Below are 19255 nucleotides of genomic sequence, written 5' to 3'. Positions count from 1 at the left end.
TTGTGTTTTTAGTAGAGACGGGTTTCACCATGTTGACCAGGATGGTCTCGATCTCTTGACCTCGTGATCCACCCGCCTTGGCCTCCCAAAGTGCTGGGATTACAGGCGTGAGCCACCAGGCCCGGCTTAGTTGTCTTTTTCTTAACTCAAAAATTAGACTTTATATAGAAAATGTTTATCATACGTGTGTGTTTGCCATTTATTCATTATTCTCTCTTGAATTTTAAACTATCTTTCCGGAATAATTTTCCTCCTTTTGAAGTACACCTTTTAATGCAAGTCTCATGGTTGTAAACTCTCTCTTCATTCTTTTATTCATCTATAAATAACTATTTCATCCTCACCCTTAAATGATGGTTTCACTGGTATACAGTTATAGGCTGTTATTTTCCTTCAGCATTTTAAAGATACTATGTCACTGTCATCAGGCTTCTGCTGTAGCAGATGAAAGTTTTCTGGTACAGTAATTAATTGTCATTCCTTTGTAGCAGTATCCTCTATATAGCTTAATATTACTTTCATATTTTCCATTTTCTTTGGACATATCTTCTAGTTCACTAAATTTTTTTACTTCAGTAGTATTTCTCATTTCTGCAAGTTCCCTTTTTTCAAATTCATCCATTCAGTCCTAATAATCTCTTGATAATTGTTGATGCATGTGATTATATTCTTTATTTATGTAAATACACAGCTACCCTGTATTCTGTATCTGACCTTCCCAATATCTACAATCTTTGGGGAATGATTACTGCTTACCTTCTCCTGGTTTGGGGATATTGGATTGTGAGCTCACTGCTTGTTTTAAACTGGTGAAAATCCTATTGGACCTAACTTATGAACTGAGTACACTGTCTCAATTCAGTCCCCTAGAGGGTCGGAGTTGAGCATAGTAATCCAAGGCTTTCCTTTCCAGTGTTCAGGACAGGCCCCGAACTCACTCTCTGATCTACTAACAACTGCTCTTAAGCAACTCAACCCCTACAGTTATCTGCAGCTTCCCACAGGCAGAATGCCAAGTCACTCTGACTTCAGCTCACCTGTGCTCTTCATATTTTACCTTTTTCAAAGAGAGAAACTTACAGACTTCCCATACTTCTTGTGAGGCCAGTAGTGTCCCAAATAGTGTGTCACTTTCAGTCTTTGGTTATTGTGCAGTAAATGGAGTTCCTAGTCTCATTGCCAGAAGGAGATCGTTAATATTTTTTACTAAAAAAACCGCATGTAATTCCATTTCTATAAAAATAATTGATCTCTAGCTATCCATCTCTGTATATGTATGTATAGATTTTTTTTAGATGCTGGCCAGGCATGATGGCTCAAATCTGTAATCCTAGCACTTTGGAAGGCTGAGGCGAGCAGATCACTTGAGCCAAGAAACTCGAGACCTGCCTGGGAAACATAGTGAAACTTTTTCTCTACCAAAAAACAAAACAAAACAAAAAAATTAGCTGAGCATGGTGATGCATGCCTGTAATCCCAGCTACTTGGGAGGCTGCGGCGGGAGGGTCACCTGAGCCCAGGGGGGCCAAGGCAGCAGTAAACTGTGATGGCACCACTGCACTCCAGCCTGTACAACAGAGTGAGACCCTGTCTCTGAAAAAAAGATGCCTGGAATTATAATTATCTAGTATCAATGATGGCTATTTCTGAGTAATTATATAACAAGCCTATATTGTTTTTACCAGAGTAGAATGTTTTTCTGAAACAAAAATAAATAAAAAAAAAAACAGTTATGCACAGCTTAACAACAGGGCTGCTTTCTGAGAAATGCATTGCCAGGCAATTTCATTGTTATATAAACACAGAGTGTACTTACACACATTGAAATGGTAGAGCTTACTGCATACCTGGGCGATATGATACAGCCTATTGCTCCTTGGCAATGAACTTGTACAGTATATTACTGTACTGAATGCCGTAGGCAATTGTAACACAATGGTAAGTATTTGCGTATCTAAACATAGAAAAGGCATAGTAAAAATATATTCTAATTTTATAGGACCACCATCATACACACAGTCCACCACTGACCAAAATATCATATGACACGTGACTATATTCTAAATGTTAACAGTGGTCAGTTTGAGGTGGTAGAGATATAAATTTTTTAAATATATTTTTAAATTTAAAAGATCAACTGTTTGACATTTATCAATGCAAATGTCGTAGTTACAACCATAGTTTGTAACTGAGGTTTTGCCTTACAAACTAAGGCAAAACTCCATTTTCTGCACAATAACCAAAGACTGGAAGTGACCCACTATTTGGGACCCTACTGGCATCACAAGAAGTATGGGAAGTCTCTAAGTTTCTCTCTGAAAAATGTAAAAACATTTTCACATGTTTTTATGAAACAATAAAATTTCACATTAACTCTTATTAGTACAAAGCTCTTTGTAAGAAGTAACAACATCAACATTGCTGTTTTTTATTACAAAAACATGACAACTACTTTGCAGTACATAAAGTCCTCATTTAACGATGTCTATAGTCTCTTGTAAATTGCTACTTTAAGGGAAACAATGTATAATGAAAACAGTTTTACCATAGGCTAATTGATAATAAACAAGAACTAACTTCCTACAGCACATTTCTAGTCACAAAAACTTCACCAAACTTCTAAATAAAAACCAAAACACTTTTATTCTTATTATTTGAGTTGGAGTCTTGCTCTGTTGCCCAGTCTGGAGAACAGTGGCATGATCTCGGCTCACTGCAACCTCTGCCTTCCAGGTTCAAGCAACTCTCCTGCCTCAGCCTCCTGCGTAGCTGGGACTACAGGCACCTGCCATCATGCCCGGCTAATTTTTGTATTTTTACTAGAGACGAGTGTTTCACCATGTTGATCAGGCTGGTCTTGAACTTTTGGCTTAAGGTGATCCACCTGCCTCCGGGTCTCAAAGTGCTAGGATTACAGGCAGAAGCCACCACGGCCGGCCCACTTTTATTATTAAACATTGAAATAAATGTGAGCTCTACATACATTTAAGGAAGATTAGTAAAAAGATAATTATCTGCTTATTTTAGTTCAGGGTCACATGTGGCTGGAGCCCATCCTGGAAACTCAGGGCACAAGGTGGGAACCACCCCTGGACAGGCATGCCACTTCATCACAGGGTGCACTCACCCCCACACCACACTCACTTGGACTGGGACCATTCAGACGTGCCTGCTGTGCACATCCTTGGGAAGTGGGAGAAAAGCAGAGGACCTGGAGAAAGCCCAGGCAGACAGGGGGAGAACATGCAAACTCCACATAGACAGGAGGCTCAGCCGGGAATCGATGTTTTTCTCATCAGTTATAAAAACACTGAACAAAAGGATGTCATTCAAGGACCTATTATATAATTTTGGCTCAACAGCAAAGATAGTTTTCGGGGAAATGTTTCCATAATACAGAGTGCTATTACATTTGATGCAGACCAGAGTAATCCTTGATACAGGTAAAGTTCTGTTGCAAAGAACAGTGCTAGTAAAGAGCTCTTTATGGAAGATCAGATGACCAACACAGGTACAGTTTTGCTGGTCTGGCTAGAAACTGTGCCTCTGGAGATCATTTTTTAAATAATTGTTGCCTCTACAAAAAATGGCTTGATGCTTAGAGCTGAGTTAAACGGCCCTTTTTCTATTGTTCTGTCTTGCCATCAAGCGGCAACGATCCTTCAGCCCATCTCTTCCTTCAAACATCAAAGCATCTAAACAAAAACCGCCCAAGCTATCTACTAGAATTAAAACTTGGGAAAACATCCAAGAAAAGAAAAAAAAAGTAGTGGAAGTGGCAATGTGTATGTAACACCTTCTTTAAAGCACCTCTTTTCCCTCGCTGATTCACCGTAAAGCAGGGAAGCACAGCTGTACCAGCTCTAGGTCCTAAAGCCTGGAAATCATATTTCTTGCATTCAGTTTTACATTTCACTGTACCTGAAAAACCTAGAGACATCTTGAGACTCCTTCTAATGAAAATGTCCCTGGATATCATCACTTGCCTCTGTTTTCTCTAATGCAAATGTTACTCATTTTCAATTTCTCTTTCTTCTCCTATACAGCATCAACTTGCTGCCTCTCTACAGTCTGTCTGTAAACATGACTATTTCCTCATTTCTATAACCCTAGGAGCAGGTCCTGGATGCCTGGATTGAAACAACTGTCTCTTATAAAGCTTCATTCAATTGGTATTTCCTTCATTTCTACAAAAGCAATAAGAATTATCTTCCACAAACAGCTGTTTTCAGTAATAAGGAAACTCAGTTCTGTGACTAAGCTAAACATCCCTTCTGTTCTCTAAGGCCTCCAGTGGTTCCTAGTTGCTAGTCATATCAAACTGAAACTTCCAGATACTATTTATTAGGTCATTTATGAATTGCTCTGAGTTCTCTCAGCTATCTGCCCCTACTGTTTCACATATTCAAATTTGTATTTTTATACCACTTAGTCAGCAACAAGACTCAAAAATAACCCTGAACCCAACATCATGGAAAGCCATATCGGTCACAGAACACCTACGAGGGAGTATTTTAGGAGAGATGCGTATGTTTTGGCTGCTGGCATTTTTACTATCATAACTTGTGGATGCACCTCATTCTAACCGATCTACCGATCTTTGAGGTTTAATTCGTTACTTCCCCTGTCCCATTAAGAATGTCCCCCTCAATTTCTTATTTTTCCCCACCCCAACCCCAAACTGTCAATTTTCTTTCTTCCTTTAAAATACAGCTTCAGATTCAAATGCCTACATGGAATTGGTTAGTATTGCCAAGTTTACTTAATCCAATTAATCTTTTTTGAACACAAACACACACATCTATATATCTAGTATATATTCATATAGAAAGCAGGTGAATGAAATAAAAAATAATAGATTTTTAAACAAATTTATTACAGACGTTACATCCAAATATTCACTGTTCACTTTAAATTGTACCCTTACTATAGATTTACTATAATAAGGCCATCATTGACTAAAGTTTTTAGAATATCTTTTCGTGAAACAGACTTAAAAGCACATGGTAGGCAAGATCCCATCTTGAAAAAATATTTGAGTCAGCTGGGTGTGGCGCTGTGTGCCTGTAGTCTCAGCTACTTGGTAGGCTGAGGCAGGATGATTACTTGAGTCCAGTAGTTCAAGGCTGCAGTGAGTCATTATCATACCACTGCGCTCCAGCCAGGATGACAGAGCAAGACCCTGTCTCAAAAGAAAAAGCACACAGCACATCACAAGCTATAGCCTCCATTTGAGCAGAATTACAGCCAATTTACTTACCAGGCTTAGAACAATGTCTGGCATTGTGGTAAGCAGACACTCAATATATGTTTGTGTATTAAAAAAAATAAATTGTAGCAAAACTTCATTTGAAGGTGGATTCACTTGTTTTAAAGAGACAAAAGTCATTCATAGTTCAGTGTAGTGAATATGACATGTCATAAAGATGGGGACTATCATTCTAGGTTTAAAAATGCAATGTGTAACTACAAAACAATAAACTAGAGTTTCTTGCATGAATCATAAAATCAGAGTTGGGTTACTTCTGTATCAATTTAGGGACTCAGTTTCTAAGCTCACAGTTCACCAAGCCAAGTTCACAACAGTTTCAGGGCATCTGCCCTGCTATTCCCTCTGCCTGATACACAGGCATACCTTGAAGACACTGTGGCAGGTTGGGTTCCAGATCACTGCAATAAAGCAAATATTGCAATAAAGTGACTCACACAAACTTTTTTGTTTTATGTTTATACCAGACTGCAGTCTACTTAGTAGACTAAGTATGCAATACCATGTTGCCTAAAAAATACATATACATAACTTAATTGAAAAATATTGCTAATTTTAAAAGGTTGACATGGGGAGGCCAAGGCAGGCAAATCACGAGGTCAGGAGTTCGAGACCAGTGTGGCCAACATGGTGAAATCCCATCTCTACTAAATATACAAAAAAAAAAATCAGCTGGGCATAGTGGCAGGTGCCTGTAGTCCCAGCTACTCAGGAGGCTGAGGCAAGAGAATCACTTGAACCTGGGAGATGAAGGTTGCAGTGAGCCGAGATTGTGCCACTGCACTCCAGTCCAGGCGACAGAGTGAGACTCCATCTCAAAAAAAAAAAAAAAAGGTTGACAATCATCCGAGCCTTCAGGGAGTCATCATCTTTTTGTGAGTGGTGGGTCTCACCTCCACGTTGAGGGCTGCTGACATCAGGGTGGCTGTTGCTGAAGGTTGGGATGGCTGTGGCAATTTTTTAAAGTAAGACAACGATAAAGCCTGTAAATATCAACTGACTCTTCCTTTCACAAAAGATTTATCTGTAGTATGCAGCGCTGTTTGATAGCATTTTACTCACAGTAGAACTTCTTTCAAAATTAGAGTCAATCCTAATTCTGCCACCGCTTTATCTACTAAGTTTATGTAATATTCTGAATTCTTTGTTGGCAGTCCAACAATGTTCACAGTGTCTTCACAGGAGTAGATTTCATCTCAAGAAACCACTTTCTTCGCTCATCCATAAGAAGTACCTCCTCATCTGTTCAAGTTTGGTCATGAGATTGCAGCAATCCAGTCACATCTTCAGGCTCCACTTCTAACTCTAGTTTTCTTGCTATTTCCATCACATCTGCAGAGTCTTCCTCCACTGAAGTCTTGAACCCCTCAATGTCATCCATGAGATTTGGAATCCACTTCTTTCAAACTCCTGTTAACGTTGACATTTTGACTTCCTCCCATGAATCACATGTTCTTAATGACATCTTGGATGGTGAATCTTTTCCAGAAGGTTTTTAATTTACTTTGCTCAGATCCATCAGGGGAATCACTGTCTATGGCAGCTACAGCTTTATGAAATGTATTTCTTTAGTAATAAGACTTGAAAGTTGAAATCCTTCTTTGATCCATGGGCTGAAGAATAAACACTGTGTTAACAGGCATGAAAACAACATTAATCTCCTTGTACATCTCCATCAAAACTCTTGGGTGACCAGGTGCATTGCCAATGGGCAGTAATATTTTTAAAGGAATCTTAAGGGCACTAAGATTTCTGGAATGGTAAAGGAGCAGTTGGCTTCTACTTAAAGTCACCAGTTGCCTTAGTTCCTAACAAGAGAGTCAGCCTGTCCTTTGAAGCTTTGAAGCCAGGCATTGACTTCTCCTCTCTAGCTATGAGAGTCCCAGATGGCATCTTTTTCCAAGAAAAGCCGATTTCATCTACACTGAAAATCTGTTTAGTGTAGCCACCTTCATCAATTACCTTAGCTAGATCTTCTGGATAACTTGATACAGCTTCTCCATCAGCACTTGCTGCTTCACTTGCACTTTTATGTTATGGTGGCAGCTGCTTTCCTCAAACCTCATGAATTAATGTCTGCTAGCTTCAAGCTTTTCTGAAGTTTTCTCATCTCTCTTGTCTTTGTAGAATTAAAGACAGTTAGAACCTTGTTCTGGATTAGGCTTTGTCTTAATGGAATATTGGGGCTAGTTGGATCTTCTATCTAGAGCACGCAACCTTTTCTCCATATCAGCAACAAGGCTGTTTCCCATTATTATCATCCCTGTATTCACTGTATTCTAATTTCCTTCAAGAACTTTCCCTTTACATTCATAACTTAGCTAACTGTTTGGCACAGGAGGCCTACCTTTCAGCCTGTTTCAGCTTTCAACATGCCTTCCTTACTAAGTTTAATCATTTCAAGCTTTTGAATTAAAGTGAGAAACATGCGACTCTTCCTTACACTTGAACACTTATAGGCCATTGTAGGGTTATTAATTGGCTTAATTCCAATATTGTTGATTCTCAGGGGCCAGGGAGACTCAATGAGAGAGAGAGAGATGGGGGCCCATGAAGCAGTCAGAACACACACAACACATATCAGTAAGCATGCTGGTCTTCTACAGGCATGGTTTGTGGTACCCCAAAACAATTATAATATTAATATCTAAGATTACTGATCATAGATCACCATGACATATAATAAAGAAAAAGTTTAAAATATTGCAAGAACTACCAAAATGGGACACAGAAAGTATACACATGCTATCAGAAAAATGGCACCCATAAACTTCTTGGGTGCAGGCTGGCCACAAACCTTCAATTTATAAAAATTGCAGTATCTGTGAAGCACAATAAAGCAAAGTGCAAGCAATCAAGGTATGCCTGTACGTGGGTTGCACCCTCACTTCATTCAGGTCTATTTAAAGATTCACTTCCTCTAAAAGGCCTGCTCTCACTACATGACCTAAAATAAAACCATCCCGGTCACTCTCTGTTCCCTGACTCTGCTTTCCTTTTCTTTATAGGACTTGTTATTATCTGACATATTTTATCTATCTTGTGCTTGTGACAGAAAAATCCTAGTCTCTGTCACTAGAATGTTAGTTCCATATAAAAGAAAATTTATTCACTCCTATAGCTCCAAATTTCTGCTGAATATCCAAATTTTAAATAAATTCAATAATTATGTGTTTATAATGAAAGAGGAAAGAACTGATAAAAGAAATGGAAGAAGGAAGAGTAAGAAAGGTCACACTGAAGAAGCAAAAGGAAGAAACTCTGAATAAGTCATAATCAGTTATTCTTCTCTGTTGCTCTGTTTTTAGCATCCATTTGAATTAAAGACTCACATGAGAAAATTTCAAAATGAGTGGCTCTTTTGGATATTTATTTCAAAAGAATCAGATACCCTAAAGAAAGAAATTCCACCACTCTTAGAAGCAGGTAGGTAGCATTTGCAACTATAATTACAATGGCTATCCTCTTTCAATGTCTGTCTCTCCAATCCCAAGTATGGATGTTCACTCAATGTCCCATTGGGTGACCATTTGAAACTCTTAAGTCAGAAAAGTACTTGAATGATTTTCAGCAAGATTAACTTGTGTTGGTATTACTAGTAACGTTGTTAAATTTTCACACTTAACTGACATTTGGAATTACCTGTTTGTACTGAATACAAAGAGACAGTTTCTAAGTCACATTTCATGAATGTTTTGCTTCCTTCAACTGTCCATTCCTCATACACAACTTATCAACAGGGGTTCTACTGGAGAAGTTAGAGCAAAAAGATTTAAGTTTTGGCAAATTTGGCAGAAAAGATGACAGCATTTTTCTACTGATGTCTATTATAGCAATATATACAAATCCCTTTTTCATAAAAGTTCAGTAGTCCATATTTAAAGTTTTAAGCAAAGGAAAGAGTACAAAGTATTGTCCTAGAAGAACGTTTAGGATTCTGAGGGATATTTTTTAAAATTTCAATTATTTGATATATATTATAGGATCAAAGAGACCTCATACACACATATCCAGACACCTAGTCTTAGAAAACTGTACTACTTCACTTTCTAGTTAAGCATAAAATCTTAAAATTGAATCACAATGCCAAATAGGGTAGTCACTACTTTAATATCTTAAAAGCTCAAAGACATTTTATTTGAATCCAAGATAACTGCTTTCAGAAAACAGAAATAAAATTGGGCCAGGCACAGTGGCTCACACCTGTAATCCCAGTATTTTGGGAGGCCAAGGCAGGAGGATCACTTGAAGTCAGGAGTTCGAGACCAGCCTGGGCAACATGGTGAAACCCCGTCTTTAATAAAAATACAAAAATCAGCCAGGCATGGTGGTGGGTGCCTGTAATCGCAGCTATTCAGGAGGCTAAGGGAGGAGAATTGCTTGAACCCAGGAGGCAAAGGTTGCAGTGAGTCAAGATCATACCGCTGCATTCCAGCCTGGGTGACAGAGCAAGATTCCATCTCATAAATAAATATATAAAGCAAAAAAAAAAAAATAAACTAGAAAAAAGGCATAAAATCTTCTACTAAATATTCTTCATCTTTGTTTTCTATAGTATGAAGCCTAGTATGGTAGTAGTACTAAATAGTATAGTAATTTAGTACTAAAACATATTTTATATTTTAAAATCATTATTAGTACCAGTTACATTTTAGGCCAGTGTTCATTATACGTACTTTTATTATGTAGCCTTCCAAACTTAGGAAGCTTATACTTCTTCCCTGAAGCAGAAATATCTGGTGTGGGGGCAGAAGCACACGCTATCAGTGAGCTACTTGAACCAAACACTCTTTTAGAAAACCATGTGGAGTAGGAGGTACGCTGCCTAGTCCGACACGCCACTTCCCTCTCTTTACACAGCAGCTGTTCATCCATCAGCAATGTGATGACTTGCTTAGATTTTTCCCGGATATAGTAACCTGAAAAATATATTGAATCTGCTTAGAAAAGTAAATACTAGTTAAGGCTATAATTAATTTTTATTCTACAGAAATTTTTCTAAAAAATGTCAGCAGTGAAAAAACCTGCAGCAAGTAAAGAATTGCTGATAAGTATATTCCTATACTTCAAAGGGTAAATAAATCATTAATATATGATAAAAATTATATACTGTCATTACATTTTTCACTTTAAATACATTATTGGATTTTCCTTTTAAAAGCAATATACACTTTGCAATAGTCAAACAATAAAGGCATACAAAGAAGGGGTATGAATTGGATCTAGATATGCTGACCTAGATGTATGACCAGGACACATGGTTAAAGATTTAAAGCAACATACACAATATGATTTGAAGCTGTAAGGTATAGAGGAAAAGAAACCACTATATATGCATATGGAATAGAGAAGCAGATAGAGAATTACATACAGCTGTGGTTTGAATGTATCCCCCTCCAAAATTCAGGTACTGCCAATGTGAGAGCATTAAGAGGTGATTATGCCATGAGGTCACCTCCTTTGTGAACAGTATGAAGGTCCTTAACTTCAGGAACTCATTGTCTTCCACCTTTCACTTCATTCCTTCTGCTCTAGCTACCCTGGTGCCTTATTCTACAATCTGACCGTGCTCTTCATCTCCCTGATTCATTCAGGTCTCTTCTCAAAAGTCACCTCCTCAGAGAATCTCCCTTCTGTCTGCCCTTTCTAAAAGAGCTCCACCCCCATCGCTCTCTATTTCTTTATCCTGCTTTATTTTTCACTTTGGCATTTATCACTACCTAATATCATATATTTATTGGTTTACTTACTTATTGGTTGTTTCCTCATCAAAAATACAAGCTCCATGAGGGGCAGAGAACTCTCATTTTAGACACTGGTATCTTCAGTGTCTCCAAGAGTGACTGGCACTCAGTAGATGCTCAGTAAGTATGTACTAAGTGACCAAGGCGGGTGGATCACTTGAGGTCAGGAGTTTGAGACCAGACTGGGCAACATGGTGAAACCCCATCTCTACTAAAAACACTAGCGAGGCACGGTGGCGCATGCCTGTAATTCCAACTACTCAAGTGGCTGAGGGATGAGAATTGCTTGAACCCAGGAGGCGGAGGTTGCAGTGGGCCGAGATTAGGCCACTGCACTCCAGCCTCTCCAGCCTGGGTGACAGCATGAAACTCACTCAAAAAAAAAAAATTTTTACTGAGTGAATTAATAAAGGAACAAATTACCAATACCAAAAAGCTGCTAATTTTCTTCTTGACATAGTGTACATGAAACCAGATTGATGAAAAATACTAAGTCAATTTACAACTTAGCTGCCTAAGAGCGTTGCTTGTCCTGAAATAATTTCTTGTAACACTGCTCTAATTAGCTTAGAACTAGAAATCATAGGACAGATGTGGAATATTCTCCTTGGAGTCTGGGTGGATCGGCGGGATTTGAGGACAGCTGCAATCATTCTAAGAGACAGGCAGTTACACCCAGCAAAGAGCCAGTTGTAATAATGGAGGACTTCTCCCGAGACCATCAGAGCCCCTCCCTGAGGTAGCAGTCAGCAGCGCCTGGAAGATCAGGCTGCAGCAGTTCATCGAATATAGGGAAGAAATAACCCAGAAGTGAGCTTCTGCCCACTACCCTGGCTTCCTGTCACCTTAGAGATAGTAGGTACTAACCTGGCTGTTGGAAAGCATCAAAGTTGAAAGAAAATCCAAGAAGAGCCTAATAAACCTGCCTCAAGGATGTGTTAAATAACAACAGCAGCAATAATTAGACAGCACCTACTTACTACTAAGCAATACGTTTCTGAAAAGAAAGGGAGAACAGCATATTCAAAAGAAGTACTGAAAATAGAAAATTTAGGCAGCAAAAGAAAGAAATGGAGTTGGAAGTAGAAAACATGGATTCTCTGAAATTAGAAATTAAACTATGCCAAAAGATCAATACCCAAGGATATTATATAAAATACATCAAGATAAGAAGGTTGTTAGATGAGGTGCAGTTTTTGGGGTTTTGTTTGTTTGTCTGAGATGGAGTTTCGCTCTTGTTGCCCAGGCTGGAGTGCAATGGCGCGATCTCAGCTCACTGCAACCTTCGCCTCCTAGGTTCAAGCGATTCTCCTCCCTCAGCCTCCCCAGTAGCTGGGACTACAGGTGTGTGCTACCACACCCAGCTACTTTTTTTTTTTTTAAGTAGAGAGGAGGTTTCACCATGTTGGCCAGGATGGTCTCGATCTCTTGACCTTGTGATCCAACTGCCTTGGCCTCCCAAAGTGCTGGGATTACAGGTGTTAAGTCACTGCACCTGGACTGGGTGAGGTACAGTTTTAATTGGGAATCTTTTGGCTAAGTGTCAGAAACTCCATTTGAACTGGGTAAGGCAAAAGTCATGGGAAAACCAGGGGTTGCAACTGAGCCTCAGGCATAGAGGAAGCCAAGGCTGGAAAACCACCAGGACTTCTTTCCCCCTGCCGTCTCTGCTTCTCTAGGAAATGCCTGCATTTTCTCTTCTTGTACATTGGCTTCTTTTATCTGAAGGTGGTTATGGCCACAAACAACTCTAGATTCACAATGCCACCTGAGAAGTCTCCTTCTTCCTTCCTTCAAATTTGGAGTATTAGAAGGACTCCAACTGGCTCAGCCTGAAACAGTCACATACTCATCACCATGGCCATAGGGTGTGATGCTACAATTGGCAACCTCAATTAGAGCATGACAGGGGAGTGAGGATAGGATCCAGGTGATATAAAAATCAATAAGTAGACAGCCAACTTGAGGAGTCCTCCCAAACAAGCAAACGAAAAGGACAAGGAGATCAAATTATTAGAGCAATTATGCAAGAAATCAAGATCCAAGGAAATTCATTTATGTAGTCAGTCATTTCTGGAACAGTTAAGTTTCAGGGAATATTCTAAGCAATGGTGGTGCAAGTCAAAAAAAAAAAAAAGAGACAAGGTCCCTGCACTTGTGACACTTACACTGTAGTTGGTTGAAACAGCCAATAATCATCAACAAGATAATTTCAGACAAAAATAAGTAAAGGAAATAAAGAAGAGTGCTATGCTAGATGGCTAGACATTAATTTTGGGTGCAGTCATGGGAAGTCTTTCAGAGGAGTTAACATGGCTGAGTCTTGAACAGCAGAAGCAGCCAGCTCTGCAGGCTGCTTAGGGCAGGGTGTGCCAGACAGGGAAGAGCTACGATTTCTTCGGGAAAGCCTTCCACCGACTGTGAACACCCCCTCCCAGTGAGCCCTACACATAGACGTGGGCCTCTGACTTGGCCAGGCCCTGCTTTCATATACTCTCACAGCATCTTACCCTTGTCTTTTACAGCATTCCCACAGTTTGTAATTGCCCATTTGCTAACTGTCTTTTCCTTCCACTAAACTGACATCCACGAAGGCCAGTCTATGCTTGTTTGTTTAAGAGGCACTTAAGAAAAGTTTGTGAAATGAATGAATATGCTGAGAAAAAGTTTCCCAAATGCTGGGGAGAAATCTATATGTATGTTTAAAGCTGAACATCGTGTAAAGAGATTTGGAAATATGGCAAATTCAAAGATCTAGGATATTGAGATGCACAGCTAGGAAAAATATGTATCACAAGATCTTTAGTAAAACATGTACTAGGCTTCAAACAATCATAAAAATCTTCAAACTCCTGTCTCTATTCCTGACCCATAGCAAACCAAAATCTACTCTTCTTCCCATATTCCTTTCTCAGTGACTTTTATCTCCATTCTAAGTTAAAAATATGAACATATACCTCCCAAATTCAGTTATCCATGTCTATCGACCCACTACTTATCTTCCAAATCCATTTTCTCCTCTTCATCTTGGTTCAGACCTTGATCATTTGTTACCCTTGGTGTCCTAAACTACTTACGTAGTTTTAGTTTCCCTTTCAATCTACCCTCCACAATGCCTTCAGGGAATAGGGTAGGGGTAAGGAGGGAGGGGAGAAATAGCTAAAATATCTGATCAAGTTTCCAGGTTAAAAAACCTCCAGTCAGTTGCGGTGAGCTGAGGTCGCACTTCTGCACTCCAGCCTGAGTGACAAGAGTGAAACTCCGTCTCAAAAAACAAACAAAAAAAAACCTCCAGTCAAGTTGGCTTAGTAAGTTCATGCTTCAAAGTATCCCCCCGTTCTGCTCCAAATACACAGCAATAATAGACACTGCCAGTATCAAAAACAAGATAACTCCCCTTCCCCCATGAGGCAGAAATATAAGAGAAATGAAAAAGCAGTGAGGAAGGCTAAAGCCAAGGGCTGCTGGGCTCTTGATCTGGCATCCCAGAGTTCAGCTCCTCAGGTGTTAGGGAACCACAGGTGGTCTCACTCTTTAATGTTATGTGGGCAGTGTTTGTGAGAGAAAGCTGGGAAGAAAAAGGAAGAGAAAAAAAAATAGCCATCAACTGCTTCCTGGGATATAACTTATTTGTAGCTGTGGGTCTAAACGCAGGAGGATACACATGCAGTCTTAATACTTGGAACTAAACTAAGCCACCTGCTTGCTCAGTCCCTGGGTCTAGGACATTCCAGTTATTACCATAGGGCATGTGCCCCAAGCCATCTTTATAAGGCATGTGCAGGAGGGAGTCTAGGGGACCTGGGTAGAGGGAACTGAAAAACCTTTATTTTATGAAAAAACAAAGGAAAAAAATGAACATGAGTGGCTGTAGGGAAAAACCTCCCACTCAAAGTGGCCTAAAAACTAAAATTCTACAACACATACTTTAAAAATCTAATGCTAAGAAAGTCAGCCAGTGAAATCAGCAATCTATGTAAGACCTCAAACAATAAGAATCCTAGAAGAAAACCTAGAAAACACCATTATGGACATGAACTTGGGAAAGAATGTATGACTAAGTCCTCAAAAGTAACTGCAATAAAAACAAAAAATTGACAAGTGGAACCTAATTCAACTAAAGAGTGTCTGCACAGCAAAAGAAACTATCAGTGTAAAGAGACAACCTATAGAATGGGAGAAAATATTCACAAACTATGCATCTGACAGAGGTCTGATCTTCAGAATTATAAGGAACTTAATTCAACAAGCAAAAAACCAAAACCCAACTGAAAAATGGGCAAAAGACATGAACAGCCACTTCTCAAAAGACATACAAGGGGCCAAAAAACATACATAAAAAAATGTTCCACATCACTAATCATCAGAGAAATGCAAAGCAAAACCACAATGAGATACTACCTCACACCAGTCAGAATTGGCTATTATCAAAAAGCCAAAACAACAGCAGATGCTGGTGAGGCTGTGGAGAAAAGGGAACACTTGTATACTACTGGTGGGAATTTAATTTGGTCAGCCCTGGTGGAAAGCAGTTTGGAGATTTCTCAAAGGACTGAGAACTGGATTCAACCCAGCAATCTCATTACTGGGTATATATCCAAAAGAAAATGCATCATTCTACCAAAAATACACACGCATTTGTTATGTTCACTGCAGCACTATTCACAATAGACTGCACTATTCTGAATGGCAACAACAGAAACTGAGGACTACTGCAAGTGGGAGGAGAGAAGGGAGGCAAGGGTTGAAAAATGAACTACTGAGTACTACGCTTAGTACATGGGTGATGGGATCAATCATACCCCAAACCTCAGCATCACGCAGTTTATCCAGGTAACAAACCTGCACATGTAACCCCTGAATCTAAAATAAAAGTTGAAATTGTAAAATAAATAAAAATCATCAATCAAAATATAAATTCATGTCAAATGAAATCAGTATTTCTGTAAGATCCTCTACAGAATCGATATTCTATGATTTCAAAACCCTCTAACAAAGATTTTTAAATAAAGAGATTAATACATGACTCATCTTGCCAACAAGGGATATGAAACAAAACAAAGGCAGACATGAAAACAGAACAGATGGATATGAAGAGAATCAATTAAAAATCCTAGAAATGAAAACTACCATCACTGAGATTTTTTTAAAAAGTCAACATCCAAGATAAAAACCGGACTAGAACAGCTGAAGACAGATTTAGTAATTGGAGAACAGTACTTTATTTATTTTTGAGATAGAATCTCAGTCTGCCACCTAGGCCGGAGTGCAATAGCACAATCTCAGTTCACTGCAACCTCCGCTTCTTGGATTCAAGCCATTCTCCTACCTCAGCCTCCCGAGTGGCTGGGATTACAAGCAGACACCATCAGGCCCGGCTAATTTTTATATGTTTAGTATTTTTGCCATGTCGGCCAGGCTGCTCTGCAACTCCTAGCCTCAAGAGATCCGCCTGCCTCGGCCTCCAAAAGTGCTGGGATTAGAGGCGTGGGCCAGCACGTCCAGCCAATTGGAGAACAGTACTAAGGAATTCTCCCAAAATACAGCACAGGGAGGCAACAAGATTTAAAAGATTAATTAAAAGGCATAAAGAACAGATTGTAGGCCCCAATATTCATCTAGAGAAACTTTCAAAAGATGACTAAGAGTAAAAAAGCAACACTCAGAGACAAGAGCTGAGAATTTTACAGAAAAGACATAACTGTTCACATCAAAAATGATGTCCAAAGACCAAGTAAGATAAATAAAAATAAATCTACACCAGAAACAATGCAGAAAAATAGAAGAATATTTAGGATAAAGAGAAAATATTAAAGCTACGAATTCCTTCTTTGGATTTATAATAGCATACTTGCCATTCAGTCAGCCTATCAGCCATTGTCAGCAAATGCTGATTCCCCACCTCCACCACAGAAAGACGAAACTGAGACACAAATAAAGTATCCTGATCCCTCCAAACCTAGCGAGGAAGGCTGACGCATGAATCAATAATTACGGCAGTGTGACAGGGCTCCAATGTATACGTGGACAAGGTGCTAGGGACAAGCAGAGGGTGACCACTTAACTCTGCAGGACGGTCGAAAAGACCTCCTTTTCTACTGGCTCATGTCTATAATTCCAACACTTTGGGAGGCTGAGATGGGAGGATCAGTTGAGGCCAGGAGTTTGAAACCAACCTGGGCAACATACAGAGACCCCGTGAAAGGAAGGAAGGAAGGAAGGAAGGGAGGGGAAAAGGAAGGAAGGAAAATAAATTAGCTTGTACTCCCTGCTATTCAGGAGGCTGAAGCAGGATAAAACTTGAGCCCAAAAGTTGCAGGCTGCAGTGAGCTGTGATCGCACCATTACATTCCAACAGGGGAAATGGAGTGAGATCCCATCTTCTAAAATAAAAAAAGACCTTCCTAGTGAGTATCATAATGGAGCTTTATTTGAACATGAATATCTGTTTTAGGAAATTAAAATAATGAAAGTTAAAATCAAGAACTAATAATATTAACTAATATTCTCCTCTTACATGTAGTAAGTTATCCATCAATATTAGTTAATGATATTAACTAATATTAGTTAGTTAATATTATTAACTAATATTGATGGATAACTTACTACATGTCTAACTCTCAGAGTTAAGTTCATTTTACCAAAGAGAAAGTAAGGTTTAGGGTGATGAAGTAACTTTCTCAAAGTCATAAAGTTAATAAACTAGAAAACAGAGATTGGCTTTAATTTCTTTGACTGGCCTTAGCATATACTTATAAGCTATTTCATTTGATGAGAACCTTAAGAGAGAATAATTCTGTTGATGCAGCATTGAAAGGGCTAAACTGGCTGCTTTTCCTTTTTTGTTTACTGTGCTTTGTCATCCATGTGGGTACAATAAATAAAGAGCTCTGTGGGAAGACTAGCCAGCTGGGTAAAGGTCACATTTAAGCTTCAAAGAATTCATGCTTTGCTTCTTGCTATCATGATTACCAATAGGATTACATTTGTTGAAAAGGAACCCAAGGCTAAATATTCAACTATTTTAAATAAAAGTTTTTGGTTTAAACTCACAATGCTGGCCAGGCGTGGCGGCTCACACCTGTAATCCAAGCACTTTGGAGGCCAAGGCGGGTAGATCACCTGAGGTTGGGAGTTCAAGACCAGCCTGACCAACATGGTGAAACCCTGTCTTTAAAAATAACTAACTAACTAACTAAATAAATAAATAAATAAACTCACAATGCTATAACTTCTAACAGCAAGGCTTATGATGACCTAAAGCCTGTAACATTTGTTTGTTAAAGAAAACTATTTGTTCCTCAAAAATATTTGTTACAGGAAATTACATGTGCTCACTTAAGCTACAAATGAACTCAGAATCCTGTGTTAATTAACCCGCCAACAATGAGTGCATCCAAATTGCATTCACTCATTAATCCACCATCATATATTAGGTGGTTTCTCCAATTAGAAAATTTTGACTCAAGATGTCTGACGTTAATCTAAAAATTAAGTCTGATCCACTTTTAGGCTAGATTGTTTTCTGCAATGCTTGGCCCCTGCATCATACTATTAGGAACTGTCTGCCCATATACCCCAAATCCAGTCCCTTCTGTAAGTGTATTAACGCCCCCAAATTTTAGTTATTTGGCTTTATAGCGTTGACATGGCTAATCAACATCTAGAGTAATTTTTTAAAGTTTTCTAATATTTTCTTTTCCCTGAATGTATTCTTTCCAGATGTCTTGGCTTTATTCAATTCATTACAGTTGCCTTGAAAAGGGCAACCTCAGACATTGCTCTTTCCTCTACTCCTAGGCTTCCCGCTTTGTCTAAACCTTTTCAGGGGCCAAATACTTGATGTTTTCTCTCTTTCTACGAGAATCTAACCTTAAAAAACAACCTCCCCCTACCCCAAAAAAACCTTAAAAATTTACAACCTAGTGTAAATACAAATGTTTTCCAGAGTATTTGCCTTTCATATTTGAATTTATATGTTAACTATGGCTTAAAGGCTTAGTTCTTAGTCCAAGATATTCAAAATCTGGCGAGCAAATAGGTAGGCGACTGGTATGAGCACATCCCTGTGTGTTGGAGGATACAATGGGAGAGGCAGCCTATACAGAAATCAGCCATTAGTATAAATGTGAAGCACCTAATTCCTAAGTTCGGTGACTGATAATGAAAATGAAAAGCTAAAATGGCAGGAATGTCACCAATGAATGCTACATCCAGTAAAATAACTTTTTTTTTTTTTTTT

At 38.9% G+C, this 19255-nt stretch overlaps 1 protein-coding gene across 1 annotated transcript in view; it reads right to left on the bottom strand.

Moving 5' to 3' along the window:
- The window catches only part of ENTHD1 (ENTH domain containing 1), a 119897-nt gene that overhangs the window by 88879 nt on the left and 11763 nt on the right, over nt 1-19255 (bottom strand). Inside the window, exon 2 of the mRNA XM_037744292.1 lies at nt 9946-10188. Coding sequence (XP_037600220.1) covers nt 9946-10188 — 243 coding nt within the window. The remainder of the gene's footprint in view (nt 1-9945; nt 10189-19255) is intronic.

Source organism: Cebus imitator, unplaced genomic scaffold (assembly GCF_001604975.1).
Source record: "Cebus imitator isolate Cc_AM_T3 unplaced genomic scaffold, Cebus_imitator-1.0 Scaffold170, whole genome shotgun sequence".
Taxonomy (NCBI): Eukaryota; Metazoa; Chordata; class Mammalia; order Primates; family Cebidae; genus Cebus; species Cebus imitator.
The sequence above is the reverse complement of the archived record's forward strand: the minus strand, read 5'-3'. Positions and strand labels throughout refer to the sequence as shown.